At 39.0% G+C, this 24482-nt stretch overlaps 1 protein-coding gene across 2 annotated transcripts in view; it reads right to left on the minus strand.

The window, feature by feature from the left end:
* LOC140725264 (ATP-binding cassette sub-family C member 9-like) overlaps positions 1-24482 on the minus strand; it is a 166290-nt gene that overhangs the window by 93063 nt on the left and 48745 nt on the right. The window contains exons 2-9 of one of the 2 annotated variants that reach the window (XM_073040510.1): positions 23177-23388; positions 21209-21871; positions 20455-20564; positions 18873-18945; positions 11259-11315; positions 10976-11161; positions 4831-4983; positions 2025-2180 (exon numbers count right to left, since the gene is read on the minus strand). In XM_073040510.1, the coding sequence (XP_072896611.1) occupies positions 2025-2180; positions 4831-4983; positions 10976-11161; positions 11259-11315; positions 18873-18945; positions 20455-20564; positions 21209-21805 (1332 nt within the window). In that variant the 5' untranslated portion in view covers positions 21806-21871; positions 23177-23388. Of the gene's footprint in view, positions 1-2024; positions 2181-4830; positions 4984-10975; positions 11162-11258; positions 11316-18872; positions 18946-20454; positions 20565-21208; positions 21872-21962; positions 22022-23176; positions 23389-24482 lie in introns of those variants that run through there. The other variant, XM_073040521.1, reaches the window with a different exon arrangement.

Here is a 24482-nt window from a genome sequence, read left to right on the forward strand (position 1 = left end):
CTGTCTGCTCAAGAGAGCAAGGGGATTTCATCCTACGCTAGTGTATATGACAATAAACTTGTCTGAATCTGAAATTCCCTCTCCTTTTTTTCTTTAAATATATGGTGATTGTTAGCAGTCATAGCATTCATTGCCCATTCCCAATTACCCCTGAAAAGATGGGCCTAAGATGCTTTCTTGAATTGATGCAGTTTATGGGATTATGGTACATCCAAAGTAGCATTGGTAAGGGAACTCCAGTATTTTGATGAAGCCACAATAATATCATTCAAAGTAAAGATGATATGCGATTTTGGGGAATGTGGTTAGCTGTGCCAAAAATACACACCATGCTGGTGACTTAATGGATGATAAACATTGCCCTTTATTATTCCCTGTGATATTTGAATATTTTGACTGTGTTGTTTCAGAACTTCAGCTGTTCCTACCCTAGTGGCTTTTTTGCAACAGCTGGTTACTTACTAATTTTCTTCAATATCCCTGACAGAATATGGAAAGTTTGCTATTTTGTCACAAAATTGATCAATTCTGGAAATTTCCAAGAAAATCAAAAGTTTCAAAATATACGCATTATAATCTTCAGACACTACCATTGAGATTGCTTCAGTAAGTTGAGGTTTTTCGATTAAAAATGGGAATCTCAAATTATTGAGATTAACTTGAACTCGTCAGTAGTTAGTGTTTTACTTCTCAACTTTTCATGAGAGAAGTGTGAAGAAATTGATGGATAGTTATTATTAACAAAAGGATTATGTTTCTCCAGAAAAATGTCTGCAGTTCCATCTGAACTGTTGGCATTCCCTTTGTAACTGTTAGGAAACTTGGAACTCCTTATAAGTATACACAAATATGGATGTTCCAAACTTCCTGGAAGATTTAGCTACTGTAATTACCATTCTATTCTGACATTTGATGGTGAAAAATCAACTTCCTGCAGCTTCCCAGACATTGCACTCCCACTTACATTTCAGTGACTCTATCAAATTGATATAACAATATAAATTGATTTAACTTAATGCATGTAATTTTAAAAATGTTCTAATTGGTTTTAATTAAATTTTGCTGACAATGCTTTCATAATAATGATTTTTTAAATGTGTTTTTGCTTTCAAAATCATTTTGAAAAAAACAATTAAAAATATTTTGACAGTTAATATGCATGAATATGTGACTTACTTTGATGACTGTCAAAGTATTTGTGAGCAAGACTTATCATTAAAGAGAGAAGTATTGCCCTTTCAAAAAAAAACCAGGTCATTGATGGGTTCTACTTTCAGTAAAAACTACTCATCTCAATAAAAATTGCTCATTTCAATTTCCTTAGCAACTACAACAAAATGAATTTCAAAGGAAACCCACTTGTTGACTAATGGTGCTGAATTGATTGTTTATTTGTCACCAGGAACATAATCCCACTGATTACCAATATGTATCACAATATGGTTCAAACCTTTTTGTAGGTACATCCCTTTTTGAAAAAAAAACTTGTTGAAAGTACAGAAATGTACTTTCTGAAAGTACACTTAGTAGGGCACAGACATACAGGTTTATATTTATTTCAGTTGCAAAAGTAAGGCCATATTTCTATGTGGTGAACTACATATACCTGTCTGGACTGCTCCTGTGGCTCCTCCCACAGACCCCTGCTGACTGCTTCGGTGGCTCCTCTCACAGACCCCTGTATAAAGGCGATTGAAGCCTGATGCCCGGCCTCATTCTCCAGGATGTAGTGTTGTTCATTCTTCCAGTCAATAAAAGCCAATACCTCGCTTCTTACGTCTCAGAGTGAGTTATTGATGGTGCATCATTCTAAATAAAATTCCTTCAATAATATCTTTATTTCTATGGTCCGTATTCTTTAAGTATGTGGTTCCAGTGTGCTTAAGGGGAGACAGCCGCAATTCTTCCAAATTATTTATGCATGATCTAGTATTCTAGTAACCCCAGTGAGGAAAGGCCAGTTTATAATACCTTTCCTACAAAAATCAATCTGCTCATTTAGCTCTCTATTAAATTTGACATACCTGTATTGGAATGGAAATGATATAGAATCCCAAAAAAGCCACCATCATTATTTGATAAGTATCCACTGACATGTAATTGATAACCTGGCCCGTCGTCAGATGATCTCCATTGAAGACCCACACTGGCAGTGATAACGCTTTCAAATAAATCATGGCCTGGAAAAATAATATGGAAATATTCATATTTCTGATTTTTAAATATGTATTCACTTAGTAGCATGGGGCTCTTGCTGTCTGATTTATTGCTTATTATTAACTGCCCTTAAGGAGGTGGAGATGAACTATAGTTTTAAAATGGTGGAGTTCTTCGGCTAGAGGTAGACCCAGTGTTGTTAGTTAGCTACGGTAAATCCAGGTTTTAACTTAGTGAACATGAAGTCCCAGTGATATATTGCTAAGTGGGGGATGGTGTGTGACTGGGAGGGGAGTCTGCAGGTGTTCATAGCTCTTGTGCATTTTGATGGTGGAAGATGAGTGGATGGGAAGTATTGTCATTGTAGGTGAGGTAATATTTTTTTTGAAGTGTGAAATATAAACACGACTTAATCAAAGCCACGACGAATACCAATGAGAGCAACACATTGGTTACAACGTATGGTGGGGGTTAACGTCTGAAAACTCAGTACGGCCTAGCAAAGTGGAAAGCAGATGTACTGCTGGATTTAATGTTAAGATAATTAAACTCTTTCACTGCCTGACAATCAGTCAAAAAGAAAACTTGCAGCTGTCAGAGAAGAAAGACACAGTAGTCCTAAAAGGCAGCAGCTGAAGTTTACTTGAGATGGCACAGGGCAATTCAGAACATTGGAGCTGGAACATGTGAGTAGAAGAGAGAGGCAAAGCCCAATCTGTAATAAATCGCACAGGCCTCAGGGCAGAAACCCGTCTTGAGTTTTGGGGATTGGGAGATGAGAAAAGATGATGGACAGTGGAAGATGTTTGGAAACTGTGGCAAGGCTAGAAGGACAGACAATAGTTAATGGAGAGGGTTGGGGTATCAAGTTTACTGGGAGAGGCTGGGGTGAGGGTGCACACCAGTTTCTTGTGCTCAAAGTAGTTCTGGAATAATCATTAAACTACTAGAATCAGAAGTGCTTACAGCACATTTTAGTTTTTGTATTTCCCAGTCCCTGAAAAACTTGAAACCTGTCTGTTTGCTAAAATTTTGTGCACCCAACCTTGCTCAGCTAGTTAATCTCCCACTTTTGTTTGCACACCCTTCCTCATTCCTCTATGAGAAAGAACCGGAACAAGGGATGAGAAGAGGGGAGACTGAAGTTCTAAAACAAGTTCTCTTAAATGGTCACCAAGCTGAAACATCAGCTCTGTATTTCTCTCTACACCTGTTGCCTGACCTATTGAACACCTCCCACATTTTCCCCTTTTATTTTATATCGGGGGAAAGAGACTGGGGTATTGACACTTGGTTGAACACTTCATTACCATCCAAAGACCCTGCTGATTTCAAACAACTTTATAACATGAGAACATAAGAAATAGGAGCTGGAGTAGGCCATCCGGCCCATCGAGCCTGCCCCACCATTCAATAAGATCATGGCTGATCTGTCCGTAAACTTAGCTCCATCTACCTGCCTTTTCCCCATAACCCTGTCAGGTCATAGGATTAAGTCACAGACAGCTATAAAAATTTTAAGAATGACCAACAAATAATCTACAGGAGTAACTCGGTAAATCTAGTGGTATCTGTGGGAGAAAATAAATTGCTGATCCTTTGGGTTGATGTAGGGTTTCAATCCAAAATGTTGACCATTTCTTTCCTATCAGCTGCTAAGTTCCTCCAGCAGATTATTTGTTCCTTCAAATTCCAGCATCTGCATTCTCTTGTGTGTCTGTTAAAGAAAGGTTACCTTTTGCTTAAAACGCAGAAGTGACCACTGGCCTGGCAGGTGGAGTTCAACCTGGAAAAGTGTGAAGTGTTTCACGTTGAATTTGAAGGCAAAAAATGGGGTTGACGGGAGGATCCTTAGCAGTGTGGAGGAAAAGAGAGATCTTGGGGTCCACATCCACAGATCTTTCAATGCTGCTGCAGAAATTGACAGGGTTGTTGAGAATGCATATGGAGTGTTGGCCTTCACTAGATGATGGTTTGAGTTCAACAGCCACAAGGCATTGAACATAGAGTTGCAGCTCTATAAAACCCCGGTTAGACCACATTTGGAATATTTTGTTCAGTTCTGGTCACCTCATTATAGAAAGGATGTGGAAATTGGAAAGAGGATGCAGAGGAGATTTACTAGGATGCTGGCTGGATTAGAGAGCATGTCTTCTGAGGATAGGTTGAGCAAGCTGGGGGGGGGGGTTTCCTCTTTGAAGCGAAGGAGGGCAAGGAGTGACTTGATAGAGGTGTACAGGATGGGAAGAGACATACATTTGGTGGCCAGCCACTAGAAAGGGCTAATATGATGGGCACAATATTTTAGGGTGATTGGAGGGAAGTATAGGAAGAATGTTTAGAAATATGTTTTTTTTAAAACACGGAGAGTGGTAGGTGCATAGAACATACTGCCAGAGGTGGTGCTGGTGGAGGCAGATATATTAGGAACAGTTAAGAAACCCTTAGATTGGCACATGGTTGATAGAAAAATGGAGGGCTATGTGAGAGGGAAAGGTTAGATTGATCTAAGAGTAGGTTAAAATGTCAGTACAACATTGTTGGCTAAAGAGCCTATTCTATGCTGTAATATTCTATGTCCTAAAATCAAAGTCCAGGAAAAAAAGTCAACACTTAGAGGGGGAAGGAGAAAATTCATTGAAGGGAGAATGGAATAAACTGAAAGAATCTTACCTGCAGACCTGATTTTATGCGTATTCCATCTCGAATAACAATGTAGAAGGCTGTCTGTTGGCAGAGGTGGCGAAAGAGCACTACGCACAGCATCAAGAATGCCAAAATGTAGCCATTATTAGTAAATTCCCAGAAACTCACAAAATGTACTCCCTAAGTAAAATTAGGATATAGAACACTATTATAATTCATTAAACTTGCCCATTACCTCCACAAACAGATACATTTAGTTGAGCATGTTGATTTTCTGTTTTACATTCAGCTTTTTGATCGTCATAAGCTTATCATCATATTGGTGTGGACCTGGTAATAGTAATGACATTGAATGTCAAGTGTAGATAGTTATATTCTCGTTTGTGGGAGATGGTATTTGCTTGGTTCTTTTGAAATAAGTGTTTACCTGTCACTTATCAGATTGTGCCTGAATGTAGTCTAGTTCTTGCTGATCCATTTGCTGAAGTGTAGAACGTTCTTGCTTCTGGAAATTTGCTTCAGTGGCAGTAAGGATATTGGTGAAACATGTTGAGATAACTAGGTCAAGGTTATTGCATGAGGGATGTCCTCAGCGGGGATGAAGAACCACCAATCGTTAACTTTCTTTTATATGACTCCAACCACTTCAATGCCCAATGACTCCAGGACACCCTGATGTCTTGGGCAGTAACTCTCACCTGAATTTTGGAATTTCACTCTTTGGTGCAAGTTTGGAGCTGAGTGTACCTGGTGAGACGGGCATCAGCAAATACGTAACTGGTACCAAGTACACTGCATTCACAACGTTGTCCACAGGTTCCATCACATTGTTAATAATTAAGAGTGGATTGGGTGGTAATTGGCTGGATTAGATATACCATACTTTTAATGAGCAGAACATACTAGACAATTATCCAAATTGTTGGATAAATGCCAGTGTTGTACCTACATTGGAAATTTACTTCAACTGTGTTTTAAGAAGTTCTAGTTATCAAAGGCTTTGGAAATTACTGAAACACCATCAATGGGGTTCAAGTGAGGAGCTTTAGAAATGTTGCTTGAATTAAAGTCACTGTTCATGGACTGTTCACAGGGCTATCACAGGCTGCAGTTAGAGAGAACATATAAGTCTATATAAGGCTGTTGCAGCAAAAGGGGTTGTGAGGATGAGGTAATGTGAACATACTCCAGCTCAATGATTTGTTCTCGAAAAATGTGGGGGTGAGGGAGGAAAATTTCACAGAGATAAAAACATCTTTGGGAAATCCAAAGTGAAAACCACAAAGTTCAGGTCAACAGTAAGCTGTTATATGCAAGTTCTAAATACCAAACTATATAGTTTTGGTGTTCAATAGGTACTCCTAGTGATTCAATACAATAAAATCAGGCATCATTTACTATACATGTCATAAGATGGAATCTTTGACCAAACTAGGATTCTGTTTAATTACAGATTTTCTTTAAAGATTAGCTTGATTATCACATATACATCGAAACACACAGTGAAATGTGTCATTTGCATCAAATTAAATCAGCGTAGATTTTGCTGAGGGTAAGCCGCATTTCCAGCGACCACATAGCATGCCCAGAGCTTACTAACCCAACTTGTATGTCTTCGGGGTGTGGGAGGAAACTCATACGGTCAAGAAGGGGAACTCACAAACTCCTTAGAGACAGCAGCAGGAATCGAACCCCAATATTACTACTGGCTGCCAACTGCTACACTACTGTGCTGACCCAGTTAGATGCCATGTGCTTCTGAAAAGTCACTTACTGAATCTACACAAGCAGGCAACGTGGTAGCATAGTGGTTAGCATGACACTATTACAGCTGAGGGGTGGAGGTCAGAGTTCAGAGTTCAATTCCAACATCATATGTAAGGAATCTAGATGTCCTCCCCGTGGAATGCGTGGGTTTCCTCTGGGTGCTCAGGATTCCTCCCATAGCCCAAAGGTATACCTGTTGGTAGGTTAATTGGTCCATAAGACCACAGAAGTAGAATTAGGCCATTTAGCCCATTGAGTATGCCCCACCATTCCATCATGATTGATCCCGAATCCCACTCAACCTCATACACCTGCCTACCTCCATATCTTCTGATGCCCTGACCAATCAGGAAACGATCAACTTCCGCCTTAAACATACGCACAGATTTGGCCTCCACTGCAGTATGTGGCAGAGCATTCCACAGATTCACTACTCTGGCTAAAAATATTCCTCCTTACCTCTGTCTAGAGGGTCATCCCTCAATTTTGAGGCTGTGCCCTCTAGTTCTGGATACCCCCACCATGGGAAACATCCTTTCCACATCTACCTTATCTAGTCCTTTCAACATTCAGTAGGTTTCAGTGAGATCCCCCCGCATTCTTCCAAATTTCAGTGAGTACAGGCCCAAAGCTGCCAAACACTCCTCATATGTGAACCCCTTCAATTCCGGAAGGATCCTTGTGAACTTCCTCCCGACTCTCTCAATGACAACACGTCTTTTCTGAGATATGGGACCCAAAACTGTTGACAATGCTCCAAGTGCGGCCTGACTACTGTCATACAAAGGCTCAGCATTATCTCCTTGCTTTTATATTCTATTCCCCTAGTAAAAATTGTCCCATGATGAGACGAGGGCTGAATCAGGGGTTGCTGAGGTTGTGAGGCTCGAAGGGCCGGGAGGACCTACTCCATGAATAAAAAATAAAAACAATCAGCGCACAGCTTTCACAAATGATACTCAATTTCCCATCAGCTTTGCCTTATTGTCTAAAGTTAGATGTAGGTCTTTAGACCTCTTTTGGCTCATTTGGCAAGCATTTGCCATCAAATATTTTTGCAGAGCCAATAGAGGAAAAATTCACAGAATTTGTTTGAACTAAATTACTTAACACTAGAAGTGTTGCTGGACTTACTGGAGATCACTGGACCATTTTCTATCATAAACTGGGGCTATGCCTATAGTATACCGACTGTAGTGCCAGTTCATGGAGATCTTCCTGTCACAAAGTAAACTAGAAAATGTTCCTGCTGGCTTCCTTCAAAAGTAGCAGTAAGAAAATTAGTGGTTAAGAAAAAAAGAAAATTACTAGAGGAACTTGGCAGGTCAAACAGCATTTATGGAGGCCAAGGGTAAGACCATATTTTGCGGTTGAGATTTTGCACCAGGACTCAAGAGTGTGAAGTAAAGGGAAGTTAGCCAGTATGAAGAAGTAAGAGGGAGGATTAAAGGAAGAGTTGGCCTAGGAGTGACAAGTGGATGCAGGCCAAGAGGGTCGATGGCAGATACAAGCAAGTGAGGGAGGGAATGTGGAGATGTCAACAGAGGCAGGGAAGGTATGGTGGAGGCCACAAAGGTGATCAGAAAGGATGGTAATGAGTGAAAGCTGCCTGAGTTGATAGTTCCTCCTGCAGTTTTTTTTATTCATTCTAGATAACAGCATCTGTGGTTTCCTGTCTTCAGAAAACTAGTAATTCCTTGTCACTTCATTGCCCATAATCTTGAGTAATTGTCGATAACAGATAAAACGCAGCTCCAACCCCAAACCCTTTAAGAGAGAAAAGCTAGCTTTACCGAGTGAGCACAGTTTTAAATAGACAGCTTGTCAAAATGAGATGTCAATGAAAAGCATCCTTGCATTTGGCAATACAGATATTTTATCTAAATTAAGAGAGATTTGAGATCACCTTTGAGGCCAAGTTGGATGCACAATTCTAGCAAAGCTGACTGAGCACAAAAAAATTACTGAAAAATAAATTTCTACCCCGGGATTTTCATGAATTTGGCCCACAACTCAATCAATACAAGAAAAATACCTAAATGCATTTTTTTTTAAGGTTTCTCCAGGAAGGCCAGAACATCCTCTCACAACCTCTTGGACCTCCTGCTGTCAGCCACAGCGTAATAACTAGAATTATCAGCCTGGGTAACAGCTTCTTCCCACAGGCTGTTAAACTTCTTAATACTCTGAATACCGTGTCACTCCCCTCCACCCCTCCCGCAACTCAGCAACACACTCTCATCCTGCACTGGTCACTTTTAATCTTTTATTGCTGCTGCTTCATATACTACTGCTGGGTTTTATTATAATAGCACCAGTACTCTCACATTAGCATGCACCTTGCACTTTACGTCAATCTGTCAATCTACAGGCCATGCCATTCAGGGACCTGCACCAGTATTATTTTGTGGCTCTGTGCGCTGGATTGTAACTATATGTACTGAGTGTGACTCTATGTATTGTGTTTTATTCTAAAGGGAGAGGAGGGGGAGGGTGAGCAGGCTGAAGTCCTGGTACATACTATACCAATGACATAGGTTGGAAAAGGGAGGAGGTCCTGAAGAGAGAATATAGAGAGGCAGAAAGCTGAAAGCAGGACCTCCAGGTTAGTCATCTCTGGATTGCTACCTGTGCCACATGCCAGTGAGGGTAAATAGGATGATTTGATAGACGAATGTATAGCTGAAGAATTGGTGCAAAAGACACAGACAAAATGCTGGAGGAACTCAGCAGGCCAGGCAGCATCTATGGAAAGTACAGTTGGCATCTCGACCCGAGACGCTGACTGTACTCTTTTCCATAGGTGCTGCCTGGCCTGCTACGTTCCTCCAACCAACATTTTGTGTGTGTTGCATGGACGTGGAGAGGATGCTTCAAAAAGTGAGGGAGCCTATGATCAGAGGGCACAGCCTCAGAACTGAGACTATTTAGAGGATGAGGAATTTTCTTTTATTAGTTGGAGGGTGGTAAATCTATGGAATTCATTGCCACAGACAGCTGCGCAGGCAAGTTCACTGGGTATACTTAAGGCAGAGGTTGGTAGGTTCTTGAATAGCCAGTGCATCAAAGGTTATGGGGAGAAGGCAGGAGAATGGCAGGAGGGATAGTAAATCAGTCCGGATGGAATGGCGGAGCAGACAAGATGCACCAAGTGGCCTAATTCTGCCCCTATATTTTTGGCCTTATGGTTTTGCACTTTGGGCCCAAAGGAACAATGTTTCATTTAGATGTATAAATGTGTACAGTTGAATGCAAATAAACTTGAACCTCAACTTCAAATTGATCTTATTGGGAGCAAGTCTCCAGCATTTGAGTGGATGATCACATATATAGTTATTGAGAATATTTTCCTTTGTTATTTATTTGTCTTCTGAAGGGTAATTGATTTTAATTTCTGTAGTTTCTGAGTTTTCTTTTCATAATTTTTGCTTTTTTAACTACCCATCTCAAAATTGCACATTAGCAATTTTTGTAAAGGATGTTTCTTGGTACAATTCATTGGTAATCATATTCGTTCTTTGCTATGTATAATTAAAGTACTATCCAGAAAGCGACTGAGGAAGAAAGGTTTGTAATAGAACATATAGAACATAGAATAGTACAGCACGTTACAGGCCCTTCGGCCCACAATGTTGTGCCGACCCTCAAACCCTGCCTCCCATATTACCCCCCACCTTAAATTCCTCCATATACCTGTCTAGTAGTCTCTTAAACTTCACTAGTGTATCTGCCTCCACTACTGACTCAGGCAGTGCATTCCACGCACCAACCACTCTCTGAGTGAAAAACCTTCCTCTAATATCCCCCTTGAACTTCCCTCCCCTTAACTTAAAGCCATGTCCTCTTGTACTGAGCAGTGGTGCCCTGGGGAAGAGGCGCTGGCTGTCCACTCTGTCTATTCCTCTTAATATCTTGTACACCTCTATCATGTCTCCTCTCATCCTCCTTCTCTCTAAGGAGTAAAGCCCTAGCTCCCTTAATCTCTGCTCATAATCCATACTCTCTAAACCAGGCAGCATCCTGGTAAATCTCCTCTGTACCCTTTCCCATGCTTCCACATCCTTCCTATAGTGAGATGACCAGAAATGGACACAGCACTCCAAATGTGGCCTAACTAGAGTTTTACAGAGCTGCATCATTACATCACGTCTCTTAAACTCTATCCCTCGACTTATGAAAGCTAACACCCCATAAGCTTTCTTAACTACCCTATCTACCTGTGAGGCAACTTTCAGGGATCTGTGGACATGTAACCCCAGATCTCTCTGCTCCTCCACAATACTCAGTGACATGCCCTTGGAACATTTCATATAGCCAAGGAGGAGTGCATTGACTTGCATTTAACCTACACAGCTAGATTTAGTGCTCTGTGGAGCCAGCTTAGAAAAATAAACTAAAACCTTACCTTCTCCAATTCTTTAGGCTCTGCATCCACAAATCTGAGGATGCCATCAACGCAGAAAGGTTCAGCTAATCCTGCTAGATCACCTATAATCTTCAAAAATCCTGCTATTAGGAAAGGCATTGCAAAAGCTTTAGAAATAACCTTTACGAGATCTCTTGAATCTGTCGTTCCTGAGGATGTATTTTCCTAAAATACAATATAAAATATATTAAAATTCAAATATCATCCTACAAACAGAACAATTAACTATCTAGATGTGCAGATACCATGAAAACTTACTTACCTTCTCCTTATCATAATTCAATTTTAACAAATCAAAATTTTTCTGTGCAGTTTCATCCTAAAGAGAAAATACTGATATAAGAATAGAGTCTTTAACAGTACCAGCACCATGATTACTCATCCCAGAAAAAGGGTCTGCTAACTTAGTCACAAGGGTGGGGCTGAAATGCACGTATACTTAGAGTTGTGAGAGGAAATAGGCGTTAAGTGGACAAAGTTTTCAGGTAAATGAAAAGAAAAAAATTGTTCTGTGAAATGCAAAAATACACAAAAAGTACTTTTTTTTGAACAATACAAAATGATGGAATGAATTGACCTGAGATTTTTATACATTATGATCATTTACAAATTAAATTAGTGACAAATGTGGTGCAATTATTAGTTTTTTTATACATTTTCTACATCACTACAAATAAAAAAAAACCCCAGATCGAAATGAAGAACATTAATACAGTGCAAAAATAAACATACAATAATAATAGAATACAAAAGAAGATAATTGAGAAAGCACCCAAATTGAAGATATGTAAAATTAGTATCCTCCCCAAGCCCCGCAACAAAAAAGAACTCCAGACCAAACACAACACAATCTAGAGAGTATACATCAGGACATTCAAACCCCCAAAACTGTAAATACACTTAGCAACAGAAGATATTAATGCCTACTACCAACAAAAAAGGAGCTGAAAGCAAGGGACCGAAAAAAAAAACCTTAGTTAAGAGGAAGGTTATGAAAATACTCAATAAAAGGTCCCCAGACCTTATGGAACTTTGTATCCGAATTAAGAACTGAATAATGAATTTTTTCAAGGTCTAAGCAGGACATAATATCATTAAGCCATTGAGCATGCGTGGGCGGGGCAACATCCCTCCATCTGAGGAGGATTAAACGTCTAGCCAGGAGAGAAGCAAAAGATAATATTCAACACTTAGTCGAACTCAGACGTAAATCTGTCTCACCCAAAAAACCGAACAAAGCAATTAAAGGGTTAGGTTCTAGGTGGTGATTCAGAATACAAGATAACGTTATGAAGACGTCTTTCCAAAATTTCTCCAAGCTAGGACAAAACCAGTACATATGAATGAGAGAGGCCTCGCCCCTTTTGCATTTATCACAGAGAGGACTAATGTTAGGGTAAAATCGAGATAGTTTAGATTTAGACATATGGGCTCTATGAACAATCTTAAACTGTAAAAGGCAATGGCGAGCACAAAGAGAGGTTGAATTAACCGATTTGAGAATCGAATCCCAAGTCTCATCAGATAAGGAGATATTTAAATCATGCTCCCAAGCCATTCTAATTTTATCCACAGGGGCACGCCGTAAGGATGCTAATTTATCACGAATAAATGATATTAAACCTTTACCTAGTGGATTAACAGAAAGAAAGAAATCCATAACATTTTTCTCAGGCATTTCAGGGAAGTTAGGAATTAAAGGATTAATAAAGTGTCCAATTTGGAGATATCTAAAAAAATGAGCATTGGGCAGATTGAACTTAGCAGAGAGCTGTTGAAAAGATGCGAAGCGATTATCAATAAAAAGATCTTCAAAATGTCTAATGCCCTTCCTATACCAATCATGAAATACTGAATCATACGTAGTAGGTAAAAAAAAGGTGATTATGTAAGATAGGGCTAGAAAAGGAAAAACCATGGAAACCATAAAACTTCCTAAACTGAGCCCATATACGCAAAGTGTGTCTAACAAGAGGATTAACAATTAATCTGGACAAGCTACTGGGGAGTACAGAGCCAAGAAGTGCAGAGATAGATAAATCTTTAGTGGCACTCAACTCCATTGCCACCCAATTAGGGCACTCGGGTTGGCCATAGAAAAAAGACCAAACGGTAGCACAACGTATATTGGCTGCCCAATAATATAAACGAAAGTTAGGTAAAGCCATGCCACCCTCTTTTTTAGATTTTTGGAGATAAACTTTATTAATTCTAGAGCGCTTATTCTTCCACAGATATGACAAAATAATAGAGTCTAAGGAATCAAAAAAAGATTTAGGAATAAAAATTGGGATTGATTGAAATAAATATAAAAGTTTAGGGAGAACATACATTTTAACAACATTGATACGACCTACCAAAGACATGGATAGAGGTGACCATTGTAACAGACTCTGTTTTATAGTATATGAAAGATTGGCAAAATTTTCACGAAAGAGATCTTTAAACTTCCTTGTGACTGTAATCCCAAGATAAGTAAATTGATTATGAACTACTTTAAAAGGGAGATCACGAAATGTTAATTCTTGTACTTCTTTATTAATTGGGAAAAGTTCGCTCTTATGTAAATTAAGTTTATAGCCAGAGAACTGGCTAAACTGATCAAGAAGTGAAAACATTGGAGGTAAGGATGTAGACAGATTTGAAAGAAAAAGTAATAAGTCATCAGCATAAAGAGAAACTCTATGCTCAACACCCCCTCTCCAAATCCCGGTCAATTCAGGACAATTTCGAAATGCTATCGCCAAAGGTTCTATAGCCAAATCAAAGAGAAAAGGACTTAAAGGGCATCCCTGGTGGGTGCCACGTTTGAGATTAAATATCTGGGATTTCTGAAAATTAGTCAAAACAGAGGCAATGCGGTGCAATTAGTATAACTGTTCAGTGCGTATTATAGATTATGTAGCCCAATACAATCAGCATTAAATATCTGCTTCCATTTATCTAAAATTATTTCCATTCACTCAGAAGAGTTAACATGAAAGAAATTTTTTTATCACTGGTGCATTACCAAACACCTTAATCTGAAAAATGCTGGAAACACTTATCAGATCAGATATAATTTGTGGAAGAAAGCAGAGCTAAAACTTCGAGGTCTTCTACCTGCAACAATAACTCTGTTGCCTGACCAGATGTTTTGGTGGCCCAATCAGTGGCGAGAGCAGCGCGCAGTGAGGAGGTCTCTAGCAGGTCTCTCACAGGTTGGCCGTGCTTGTTTAAAAAGTGGGCTTCATGGGCAAACGGTGTCATTCCGGCATCCCAGTCAGTGGCAGGAGCAGCGCACAGCGAGGGGGTTTCTTACTGTGTCGGGGTACTGTGTAGGTTAAACGGTCACTGTGTGTTGCTCATGCTGAATGTTGGAGTCGCGGGAGACACAGAGTCTCCCAAGGAACTACATCTGTGTGAAGCCTTCAGCCCGTACGGGAGAGTGAGGAGATCTTTGACTGGAGTTGCAGGGAAGTAGTCACCTCTAAGTCACAGGAGGCAGGAGGCTGGGTGACTGTCAGGAGAAGGAATAGGAAGGTGAATAGGCAGTTAGCACAGAGCATCTCTGTGGCCATTCCCTTCAATAATAAATATACAGTTTTGGGTACTGTTGTGGGGGATGACCTCCCAGGGGAATGCCAGGGAGACCAGGTTACTGGCACTGAGTATGGCTTCATGGTGCAGAAGGGAATGAGGGGGAAGACGAGAGCAGTAGTGACAGGGACTCAATAAGTTAGTGGAACAGGCAGGAGATTCTGTGGACATGAATGGCACACCCAAGTGCTAGGGTCAGGGGCATCTTGGATCATGCCCACAGCATTTTGGAGAGGGAGGGAGAGCAGCTAGATGTCTTGGTACATATTGGTACCAATGACATACGCAGGAAAAACAAGGAGGTCCTGAAGAGAGAATTTAGAGAGCTAGGCAGAAAGCTGAGAAGCAGAATATTCAGGGTAGTAATTTCTGGATTGCTACCTGTGCCATGTGCCAGTAGAAACAGGATGACTTGGCACATAAATGCGTGGCTGAGAAGCTGGTGCAGGGGGTTCAACTGATTGAGTTCAACTTGAAATTTGATAGGGAGAAGGGAAAGTATGATGTATCAGCATTTCGGTGGAGTAAAGGAAATTTACAGTGAGTGGTGTGAGAGAGGAGTTGGCCAAAGTAAATTGGAAGGAGATGCTGGCAAGGATGACAGCCGAGTAGCAATGGCTTGAGTTTCTGGGAAAAATAAGGGAGGTGCAGGATAGGTGTATTTCAAAAACAAAGAAATACTCAAATTGGAAAATAGTACAACTGTGGCTGATGAGTGAAGCCAAAGCTAACATAAAAGCAAAAGAGAGGGCGTACAACAAAGCAAAAATTCGTGGGAAGGTAGAGAACTGGGAAGCTTTTAAAAACCGACTAATAGAATCATTAGGAGGGAAAAGATGAAATATGAAAGCAAGCTGGCAAACAATATTAAGGTGGATAGAAAAAGCTTTCTCAAGTACAGTATATAAAAAATAAAAGAGAGATGATAACAGATATAGGTGTCACAGGACAAGATAGGACAAAGTCAGCATTGTTTCTTTAAGGGCAAGGTTATAATAGTCATTTTAGTCAGTTTCTGTAGGTTTTTAAAAGCTTCCCAACCTTCTATCCTCCTGCTAATTTTTGCTTTGTTGTATGCCTCCTTTGGTTTTACATTAACCTTGACTTCCCTTGTCAGCAGTGGATGTACTATTTTCCAATTTAAGTATATCCTGACGAACCTGTTGGGATTTTTTGACGAGATTACAAGTAGGATAGATAAAGGGGATGCACTGGATGTTGTATATATGGACTTTCAGAAGGCCTTTGACAAGGTGACATACATAAGGCTTCTCACCAAGTTAAGACTCCATGGTATTACAGAAAAGGAGGCAGCGAGTGGGAATAAAAGGATCCTTTCCTGGTTGGTTGCCAGTGGCTAGTGGTGCTCTGCAGGGTTCCGTGTTGGGACCGCTTCTTCTTATGCTGTATTATCAATAATTTAGCTGATGGGATGATGGCTTTGTTGCCAAGTTTGCAGATGATACGAAGATTGGTGGAGGGGCAGATTGTGTTGCAGAAACAGGTAGGCTGCAGAAGGATTTAGACAGATTAGGAAAACGGGCAAGAAAGTGGCAATTGAAATACAATGTTGGAAAAGGCATGGTCATACACTTTGGTAGAAGAAATAAATGTGGAGACCATTTCATAAATGGGAAGAAAAATCCAAAAATTTGAGATGCAAAGGGACTTGTGCAGAACATCGTTAAGGTTAACTTGCAGGTTGAGTCAGTGGTGAGGAAGGCAAATGCAATGTTGGCATTCATTTCAAGGTATCTAGAATATAAGTCCAGGGATCTGATGCTGAGGCTTTAGAAGGCACTGATGAGGCCTCACCTTGAGTATTGTGAATAGTTTTGGGCTTCTCATCTAAGAAATGATATTGGACAGGGTTCAGAGGATGTTAACAAATTTGATTCTGAAAATGAAAGGGTTATCATATAGACAGCATTTGATGGCTCTGGGCCTGTACTCACTGGAATTTAGAAGGATGGGGGGGGGGACCTCATTACAGTCGGACCTCCTTATCTGTGGGGGATTGGTTCCGAGACCCCCCCCCCCCCCCCGCGGATACCAAAAAACGCAGATGCTCAAGTCCCTTATTTAGCCTGACTAGTGCAGTGGTCTTTAGGACCCAGCTGAACCCTGGACCTTATTTAACGTGTTCAGTGCGGTGGACATTAGGACCTGGCACAGCTCTGAATCCGCAGTGTTTCTGTTCACGAAAATAATCACGATTACGATTGAAAATAAAGTGGGAGTAATAAAGCGATCAGAAAGAGGTGAAATGCCATCAGTCATTGGAAAAGCATTAGGCTACAGTTGGTCAATGATTGGAACAATTTTAATGGAGCATGTGAAAGGCCCTGCCCCGATGAAAGTTACAATTATTACTAAGCAACGCAGTGGTTTAATTATTGAAATACATACGTTTCTTCAGTGTTTTATATGCATAGAAAGGTAAAATGTATAGAATATACTAAGACAAATGTTTGACTAACTGACGCTAAATAATACCCAGATGTACCTGTTCCGACTTCAAATCCGACTTAAAGACAGACTCAGGAACGGAACTTGTTCATAACCCGGGGACTGCCTGTACTTTTAAATCATCTCTAGATTACTTATAGTACCTAATACAATGTAAATATATGTAAATATTTGTTATACTTTATTGTTTAGGGAATAATGACAAGAAAAAATAGTCTGTACATGTTCAAACAATGAGTGCTGGATAGAGAACTTCCAGGTTTTCCCGATCCGCGGTTGGTTGAATCCACGCATGCGGAACCCGCGGATAAGGAGGGCCGACTGTATCTCATTGAAAGCTTTCGAATATTGAAAGACCTAGATAGAGTAGCTGTGGAAAGCATGTTTCCCATGGTGGTGGAGTCTAGGCACAGCCTCAGGATAAAGGGGTGTCCATTTAAAACAGAGATGCAGAGAAATTTCTTTAACCAAAGGGTGGTGAAACTGTGGAATTTGATACCAGAGGCAGTTGTGGAGGCCAGGCCGCTGGGTGCATTTAAGGCAGAACCTGATAGGTTCTTGATTGGACATGGCATCAAGGGTTACGGGAGAAGGCCAGGGAGTGGGGCTGAGGAGGGAAAAGAAGAATCAGCCATGATTGAAAGGTGGAGCAGACTTGATGGGCCAAATGGCCTAATTCTGCTCCTATATCTTATGGTCAAATGCTTCCAATATTTTCTGTTTTTGCTTGATTTCTAGCATTTACATTTTTAAAAAAAACTCTAGTCAGCTTCCATCTTGGCCAATGCTAACCTTTCCAAAAGTAGTAGCTGTGGCTTTACCACTGGGGTAGAATTGAAAAAATGCAGGCAGATCTTTCCAAAGTACAGTGGATTCCAGTTAATTGGGCCATCGGTTAATCAGGACAGCCACTTATATGGGACAACTCTTGAAGAACAGAAACAAATCCAGAAAATTATCGGGATTCCTTTCATTTACTTGGGACACTATGCCGCTTAGTTGGGGCAGGAAACTTGCCGAACAAGTTCTAACTAGTATTAGTGGCGCACACTAGTGTGGCCATTTGATGGTACACTGTGCTTAAAACGATACGTTTTTAAATAGTATCAGTTACGTGTGTTTGTATTCAAAAAGCAGTGATTTTTGTCACTGATAGTCAGCGAGAAATAAGCAGTAAGACAATTCCAAACTGTTTTACTCACTGTGGTTTCAAGCATTCAGGCGTGCACTTGCCAAAAACAACTGGGAGTGAAAATAAAATAATTTCACTACTTCAACAGGTTCAGAACTATTAGGAATTTGAAGGTATCTATTAACAATCATCTTGAAAGTTACAAAGAAAATGAGAATTTGAAGGATGCAATCATCAAAAGTATTGTGTGAACGTTGTCCATTATCTGCACTAGGGGTCTGCACTGATTTTGTTCATTGTGTACATTGGATAAATTCCTCCATTGATAACTATTAGGAACTAATACACAATTTTATAGTACTGTAGTACTATTGGTAGTGTTCTAATTTATTCTGTATTTTATTTAAATGCATAATTTGTTACTTAGTTTGCTTTTTTATACCTTTTTCACAATTTCCCTAAAAATTCAGCTAATTGGAGCATCTGCTTAATTGGGTCAAAATGTCCCGATGTGTCCCAATTAACCAGAATACACTGTACTCAACCAAAATTACATCTCTAAACTAATTCTGATATATTAATTATTCTTAGATTGTTTCACTTTATACAGGGAGCACACAGTTTTGACTTTATATTCTATACACATTTTATGAGATGCATATATTCTAACAAGGAAGGTGAAAAATCAAAATCAACCTGAGGGAGTTTTCCTAGAACTTCCATCTTGATTGGTTCCCGATAACCACTTACTAATAGCCATGAAATCCACCTAAGGAAATAAACAGATGGTTCAGTTGCAGTGAGTGGAAACCTGTTAGCCGATTCCTATCAATAAAGCTTTCACAAACATTCAAATCACTGGTTACTTGGCTGTTGGTGATGCCAGATGCCAATGGAATTTTGGCTAGGCATATTAGAACTTCTTGTTATTCTTTGGAAGATTCCATAGGATCTTGTACATACATCAAAAATAAAAGTTAGAACTGCTATCAAGTGTCCTATATAAAAGATTACTCCTCAGCAATGCATTGAAAACATTTACACTACAGCATCAGTCTTGTTATATTGGCTTGAACTTATAATCTTAGACTGCAAAGACTTGACTTTATACAACGATCAAGTTCGGTGTAATGCAATAAGTCTACAACGGAGAAAATAATTAACTAGGTTCTGATACCTGCTTCTGAATAAGAATACTGTCTTGAGACCTGATAACATCATACACAAAGTGGCTTACCGAAATGTCATTGTTCTCAGGTAAACTGGTTGTGGTTTGGCTAAGTGGCTCAGCTATCTTGGTTCGAAAAGTAATCAGAGTTCCTACTCACTATTCCATATAGCACATATGGAGGAATGGACTTATCTAAAATACCTTTCTAAGTCAAATGGCCACTTGCAAATATAGCAAGCACATGGGCAAAATACTACATATAACACAATCAACTGAGCAAGAAAACAATCTAAAGTTAAAGTTCTAGATATGAAAACATAAGGGAATACAGGTCCATAATTCATTGAAAGTGGTGTTGCAGGTAGATATGGTCGCAAAGAAAGCTCTTGGCACATTGGCCTTCGCAAATCAAAGTATTGCGTACAGGAGATGGGATGTTATGTTAAAGACGTACAAGACATAGGTGAGACCAAATTTAGAGAATTGTGTGCAGTTTTGGTCACTGACCTACAAGAAAGTTGTAAATTAGGTTGAAAGAGTAGATAAAATTTACAAGGATGTTGCTAATGCCGGATCTGGAGGACCTGAGTTATAAGGAAAGATTAAACAGGTTTGGACTTTATTCCTTGGAATGTGAAAGATTGAGAGGAGATTTCATCAAAGTATACAGAATTATGAGGGGTATAGATAAGGTAAATGCAGGCATGCTTTTTCCACTGAGGTTGGGTGGGCCTACAGCTAGAGGTGATGGGTTAAGGGTGAAAAGTGAAGAGTTTAAGGGAAACATGAGGGAAAATTTCTTTACTCAGAAGGTCATGTGAGTGTGACATATGCTGCCAGTGCGAGTGGTGCATATGAGCACAATTTCAAAATTTAAGAGGAGTTTGGATAGGCACATGGATGGTAGAGTAGTCGTAACGGTTGGGGTAAGGAGGGCTATGATCCTGGTGCAGATCAATGGGAGTAGGCAGCTTAAGTGGTTCAGCATGGACTAGATGGGTTGAAGGGCCTGTTTCTATGCTGTACTTTCCTAGAACTCTATGACTCTAATTGTACAATAATATTTTAAAAATAGTAGACAACAAAATTTAGCATTTTTTTCCTTACGTGTAGGTGATCTGTGACAAAATATTGACGTAAGGCTGATGAAATTTTTTTTCTGGGTCTTGTAGTTCTAAGGGTGGGATATCTCTGGAATACCCTGGACCATAATACCCCTAAAAGAAAGAAATTATTCCAATTAAACTCATTCTGCTACTTAAGATTTCAAAAACAATTTGCCATCTTTCAATAGTACACAAAATAGATATAATATTCTTTGCAACAATAAACTTGGTAAATCTGAATACTCACAAAATACAATGCAGTGACGTGCTGTCACTTCAAAAGATCAACATGACAGAAGTGCAGCTATTTTAATACATTTTAGAGAATAAAAGAGTAAATTGCCAACAAATGCTATGCACTCATAATACTTGTTTTTCAATGCCAATTAATGAAAACACAGCTTTTAAGAATTTAGTACTATAATCAAGGCAATGGTTAATCTATTAAATAGCTATTATATTAATTGCGGTGGAAAACCAACATTCATTAAAGGTTCACTGTACTCAGAGCAAATTCTAACCCTAACAACAACATGCCTCAGTCCCTTCAAAACTTTGAATATGGTAAACAATAGTTGTATTCTTCTTATTCCCACACAAGCAACACTGCAGGCTGTCAATCTTGTGGTAATTTATATTACATAAAGAGGTTTAATGGCTCATAGTGAAAAATATAATAGAACAGAACACATGAACATAATTTGCCTCTTATAAAGTCATGCACTTTTTCTTTGAAATTATATTACAAGACATACCTTTTTAAAAAATATGCTGAGTTCCAGAATGACAAAAAGTCCATAGATTGAAGCCAAGGTACAGTCGAGGAGAAAAGTCAGATCACTGGTGATAAACCTCTGGGAATACATCTGATAAGCCTTCAACACACTAATGCTACAGGCAGCAGGCCAGTGAAATATAAAAAGCACCAAAAACATGGGTGCATTTGCACTTTCCGCAACATCGTAATAAACTATAGAAAGGATACACGAGACAAGTTGTGCTGCATCAGGTACATAAATAAATGGTCTGTCCAACTTTGAATACAACTGTGATAAAATGCCATCTGCCACAGCACAGGCTGATACAAAAATGTAGAAAAATGATAATATCCATCGCACATTGTGCCATGGAAAATGAATCCAGCCTCTCAAACCTGTAGGGAATGTTGCAGGGGAACGTTGTCTGCACTTAATCACAACTACACCAATTACAGAACAGAACACAAATGTCAGATGTACAAGGAGGTTTACGCCTTCACTGAAACAAATGTCTTTAATATGAGCCTCCTCAGCTGGTTGAGAAGTATAGTTTTTGTGGGCAAGTCCACAAAATATAATAAAAGCATTTTCCATGTCAATTACTTCTTTTTGGTATTCATTCAATGCAAATGCAGCTTGTGTTCTTTATTTTCAAGTCACCTGTAAAAGAAAAATAAAGTAATTAATCAACTGATCAAAATACCTGTATTGCATTTCATTTAAACATTTTCAAAATAGCATAAGCGTTTACTGCTAAAGGAAGGTATTTTCTTTAATGAAACCATTCACTTGGGTTCTCAGTCATTCGTTATCTCAATATGTAATCTGAGGTTAGCAGAACATCCTTTTAATGCTCAGAATCATAGTTAATGAGGTCACTCATTGCACACTTGTCACTCAGCAAAACAATTTAAAACAGGAACTGAGTCAGCTTTCAATTGCGTCACTCACTGAGTTCCTAGCAGGGAAACAATGGTAGATGTGATCTTTCTCAATAACTGAAGCGAAATATAATTCTATTAAGATTTTAGAATCAGGAATGTTCTTCATCCAGGAAAAGCACATGAGAATTCTTTTTATTTGTAATTTATTTTTTATTGCAGTTCATCATCAAATTTTAATGAAGAAAAAACATCTGTATCTTAGGAACCTTCTTCACTGACAAATAATGCAAGAACAGAAATTGAACAGAAAAAGTGTCCATGTAACTGATTTAATGTGCAGCATTATTTTCTGAGGGGGTGGGCAAACAAAATCATCTCTAATGTAAATAAAAGTTCCTTAGATTGAGAAACAAATTATATTTCTTACCACAGCCTATGTAATGAGCCAAAGTGATCTGTACTAACAAAAGCTAACATTTTTCACAAATTATGTAATATAATCTGATTGAATCTAGTAAATGGAAAACATTTTAATTTATATTGCCTTATTCTGAAAATGTCAAAAGTGCTTGACAATACACTTAAAAAATAATTTATTGACTACAACTGATTCATATATATTAAGAATGAACAAACAAAAAATGAAATAAATAACTAATTCATATTTTTAATAGTACAGTTTTATGAAAAAATTATCAAGAACATACACAGGAATAATATTCCTTCTTTGAATACTATCATGAAAAACTTAGCTTCGTACCTACAGCAAATGCTCTGGTAGACAATTGGCTACATGTTGCTGTTAAAATGTCAGTAGAGCTAATGCTACCAATTCTTATTTATGCAAATAATGCACAACTTCAAGCAAATGGCAAAAAAAATGCTGCCAAAAATGTAATGATCAATATTGCCCCAATACTAAATGCACTGAATAAAAGAAAGTTGCTCTGCTGCACAATATAAAGTAACTGAACCGGCAGAGAAAATTTAACTTGTTCGTTTCATTCTTAGCATCCTTTAAGACATTAGGAAAATTAATTCCTGCTCATCAGCTGGAAAGTTTAATAATGCAAATTCTTACTTTATTTACTTTTCCTTTTGTGTTTTCCCCTCTTTACTTCTTTAAGATTCTTTCCCAGAATCTGTATGAATCATCAATTCTTATTATGCTTTTTCCTTAACCCACATGTTGTTTATTTCAAAATCCTTCTGACTGCTTCCGGTATTATTTGGCTGCTCTTCTGTTCACTCAAAGCCCCAGGCATTCAATGCAGTCATCTCACCAACATCAACCTGCCAATCAAGAAGTTGAAAACTCTAAAAATTCAGGATAGATACAACCCAAAGATATACCCCTTCAGTAAATAATGAGAAACTTCATTACTAAAACAGAAAACTTGTTATTACGTAATTCCCACAGTACCTCTCCAATGTGTTACCTTAAAATAAAGTAAGGTAAAACTGAAGTACAGGCAATCCCCACGTTATAGTTGCCTGGGTTATGGAAATTCACCATTACAGAATTCAAAAATCACAATATGAAATTATGAGATACAATATAAAAGTAGCTCTAAAATAAATCATGTAAAAAAAACACTGCAAATTTATTTTGTATATCTTGTATTTTTTGACATGTGTGTAGTGGATGTCAAATGCTTAGAAAGCGGTGACATAGGATCAGAATAGGTAGAAACCTTGTGGGTAGAGTTAAGAAAATGCAAGGGTAAAAACACCCTGATGGGAGTTATATACAGGCCTCCAAAAGGTAGCTAGGATGTAGGATAGAAATTGCACTGGGAGATAGGAAAATCATGTAAAAATGGCAAAGTTGCAACAGGCATGGGGACTTCACTAAGCAAGGAGATGAGGAAAAACAGGTTGGCTGTAGATCCCCCAAAGAGAGAATTTGTAGAATGCCTACAAGATGGCTTTTTAGAACAACTTGTGGTTGAGCCCACTAGGGAAAGGGCAATTTTGGATTGGGTGTTGTGCAGAGAAGCAGATTTGATTAGGTAGCTGAAGGTAATGGAAGCCTTAGGAGACAGTGATCATAAAAAGATAGAATTGCCTCTGCAGTTTGAGAGGGAGAGGCTAAAGTTAGATAGAACATTTATACAGTGGAGTAAAGAGAATCACAGAGGTATGAGAGAGGAATTAGCGAAAGTTGATTGGAAAGGAATATGAGCAGGGATTACAGCAGAACGGCAATGACTGGAGCTTCTGGGAGCAATTTGGAAAACACAAGATAGAAACATTCCAAAGATTAAGTTTTCTAAAAGGAGGATGAGGGAACCATGGCTGACAAGGGAAGTCAAAGACAGCATGAAAGGAAAATGGAGGGCATATAACAAAAAATAGTGTGAAGTTAGAGGATTGGGAAGCTTTAA

Source organism: Hemitrygon akajei, chromosome 1 (assembly GCF_048418815.1).
Source record: "Hemitrygon akajei chromosome 1, sHemAka1.3, whole genome shotgun sequence".
Classification (NCBI taxonomy): Eukaryota; Metazoa; Chordata; class Chondrichthyes; order Myliobatiformes; family Dasyatidae; genus Hemitrygon; species Hemitrygon akajei.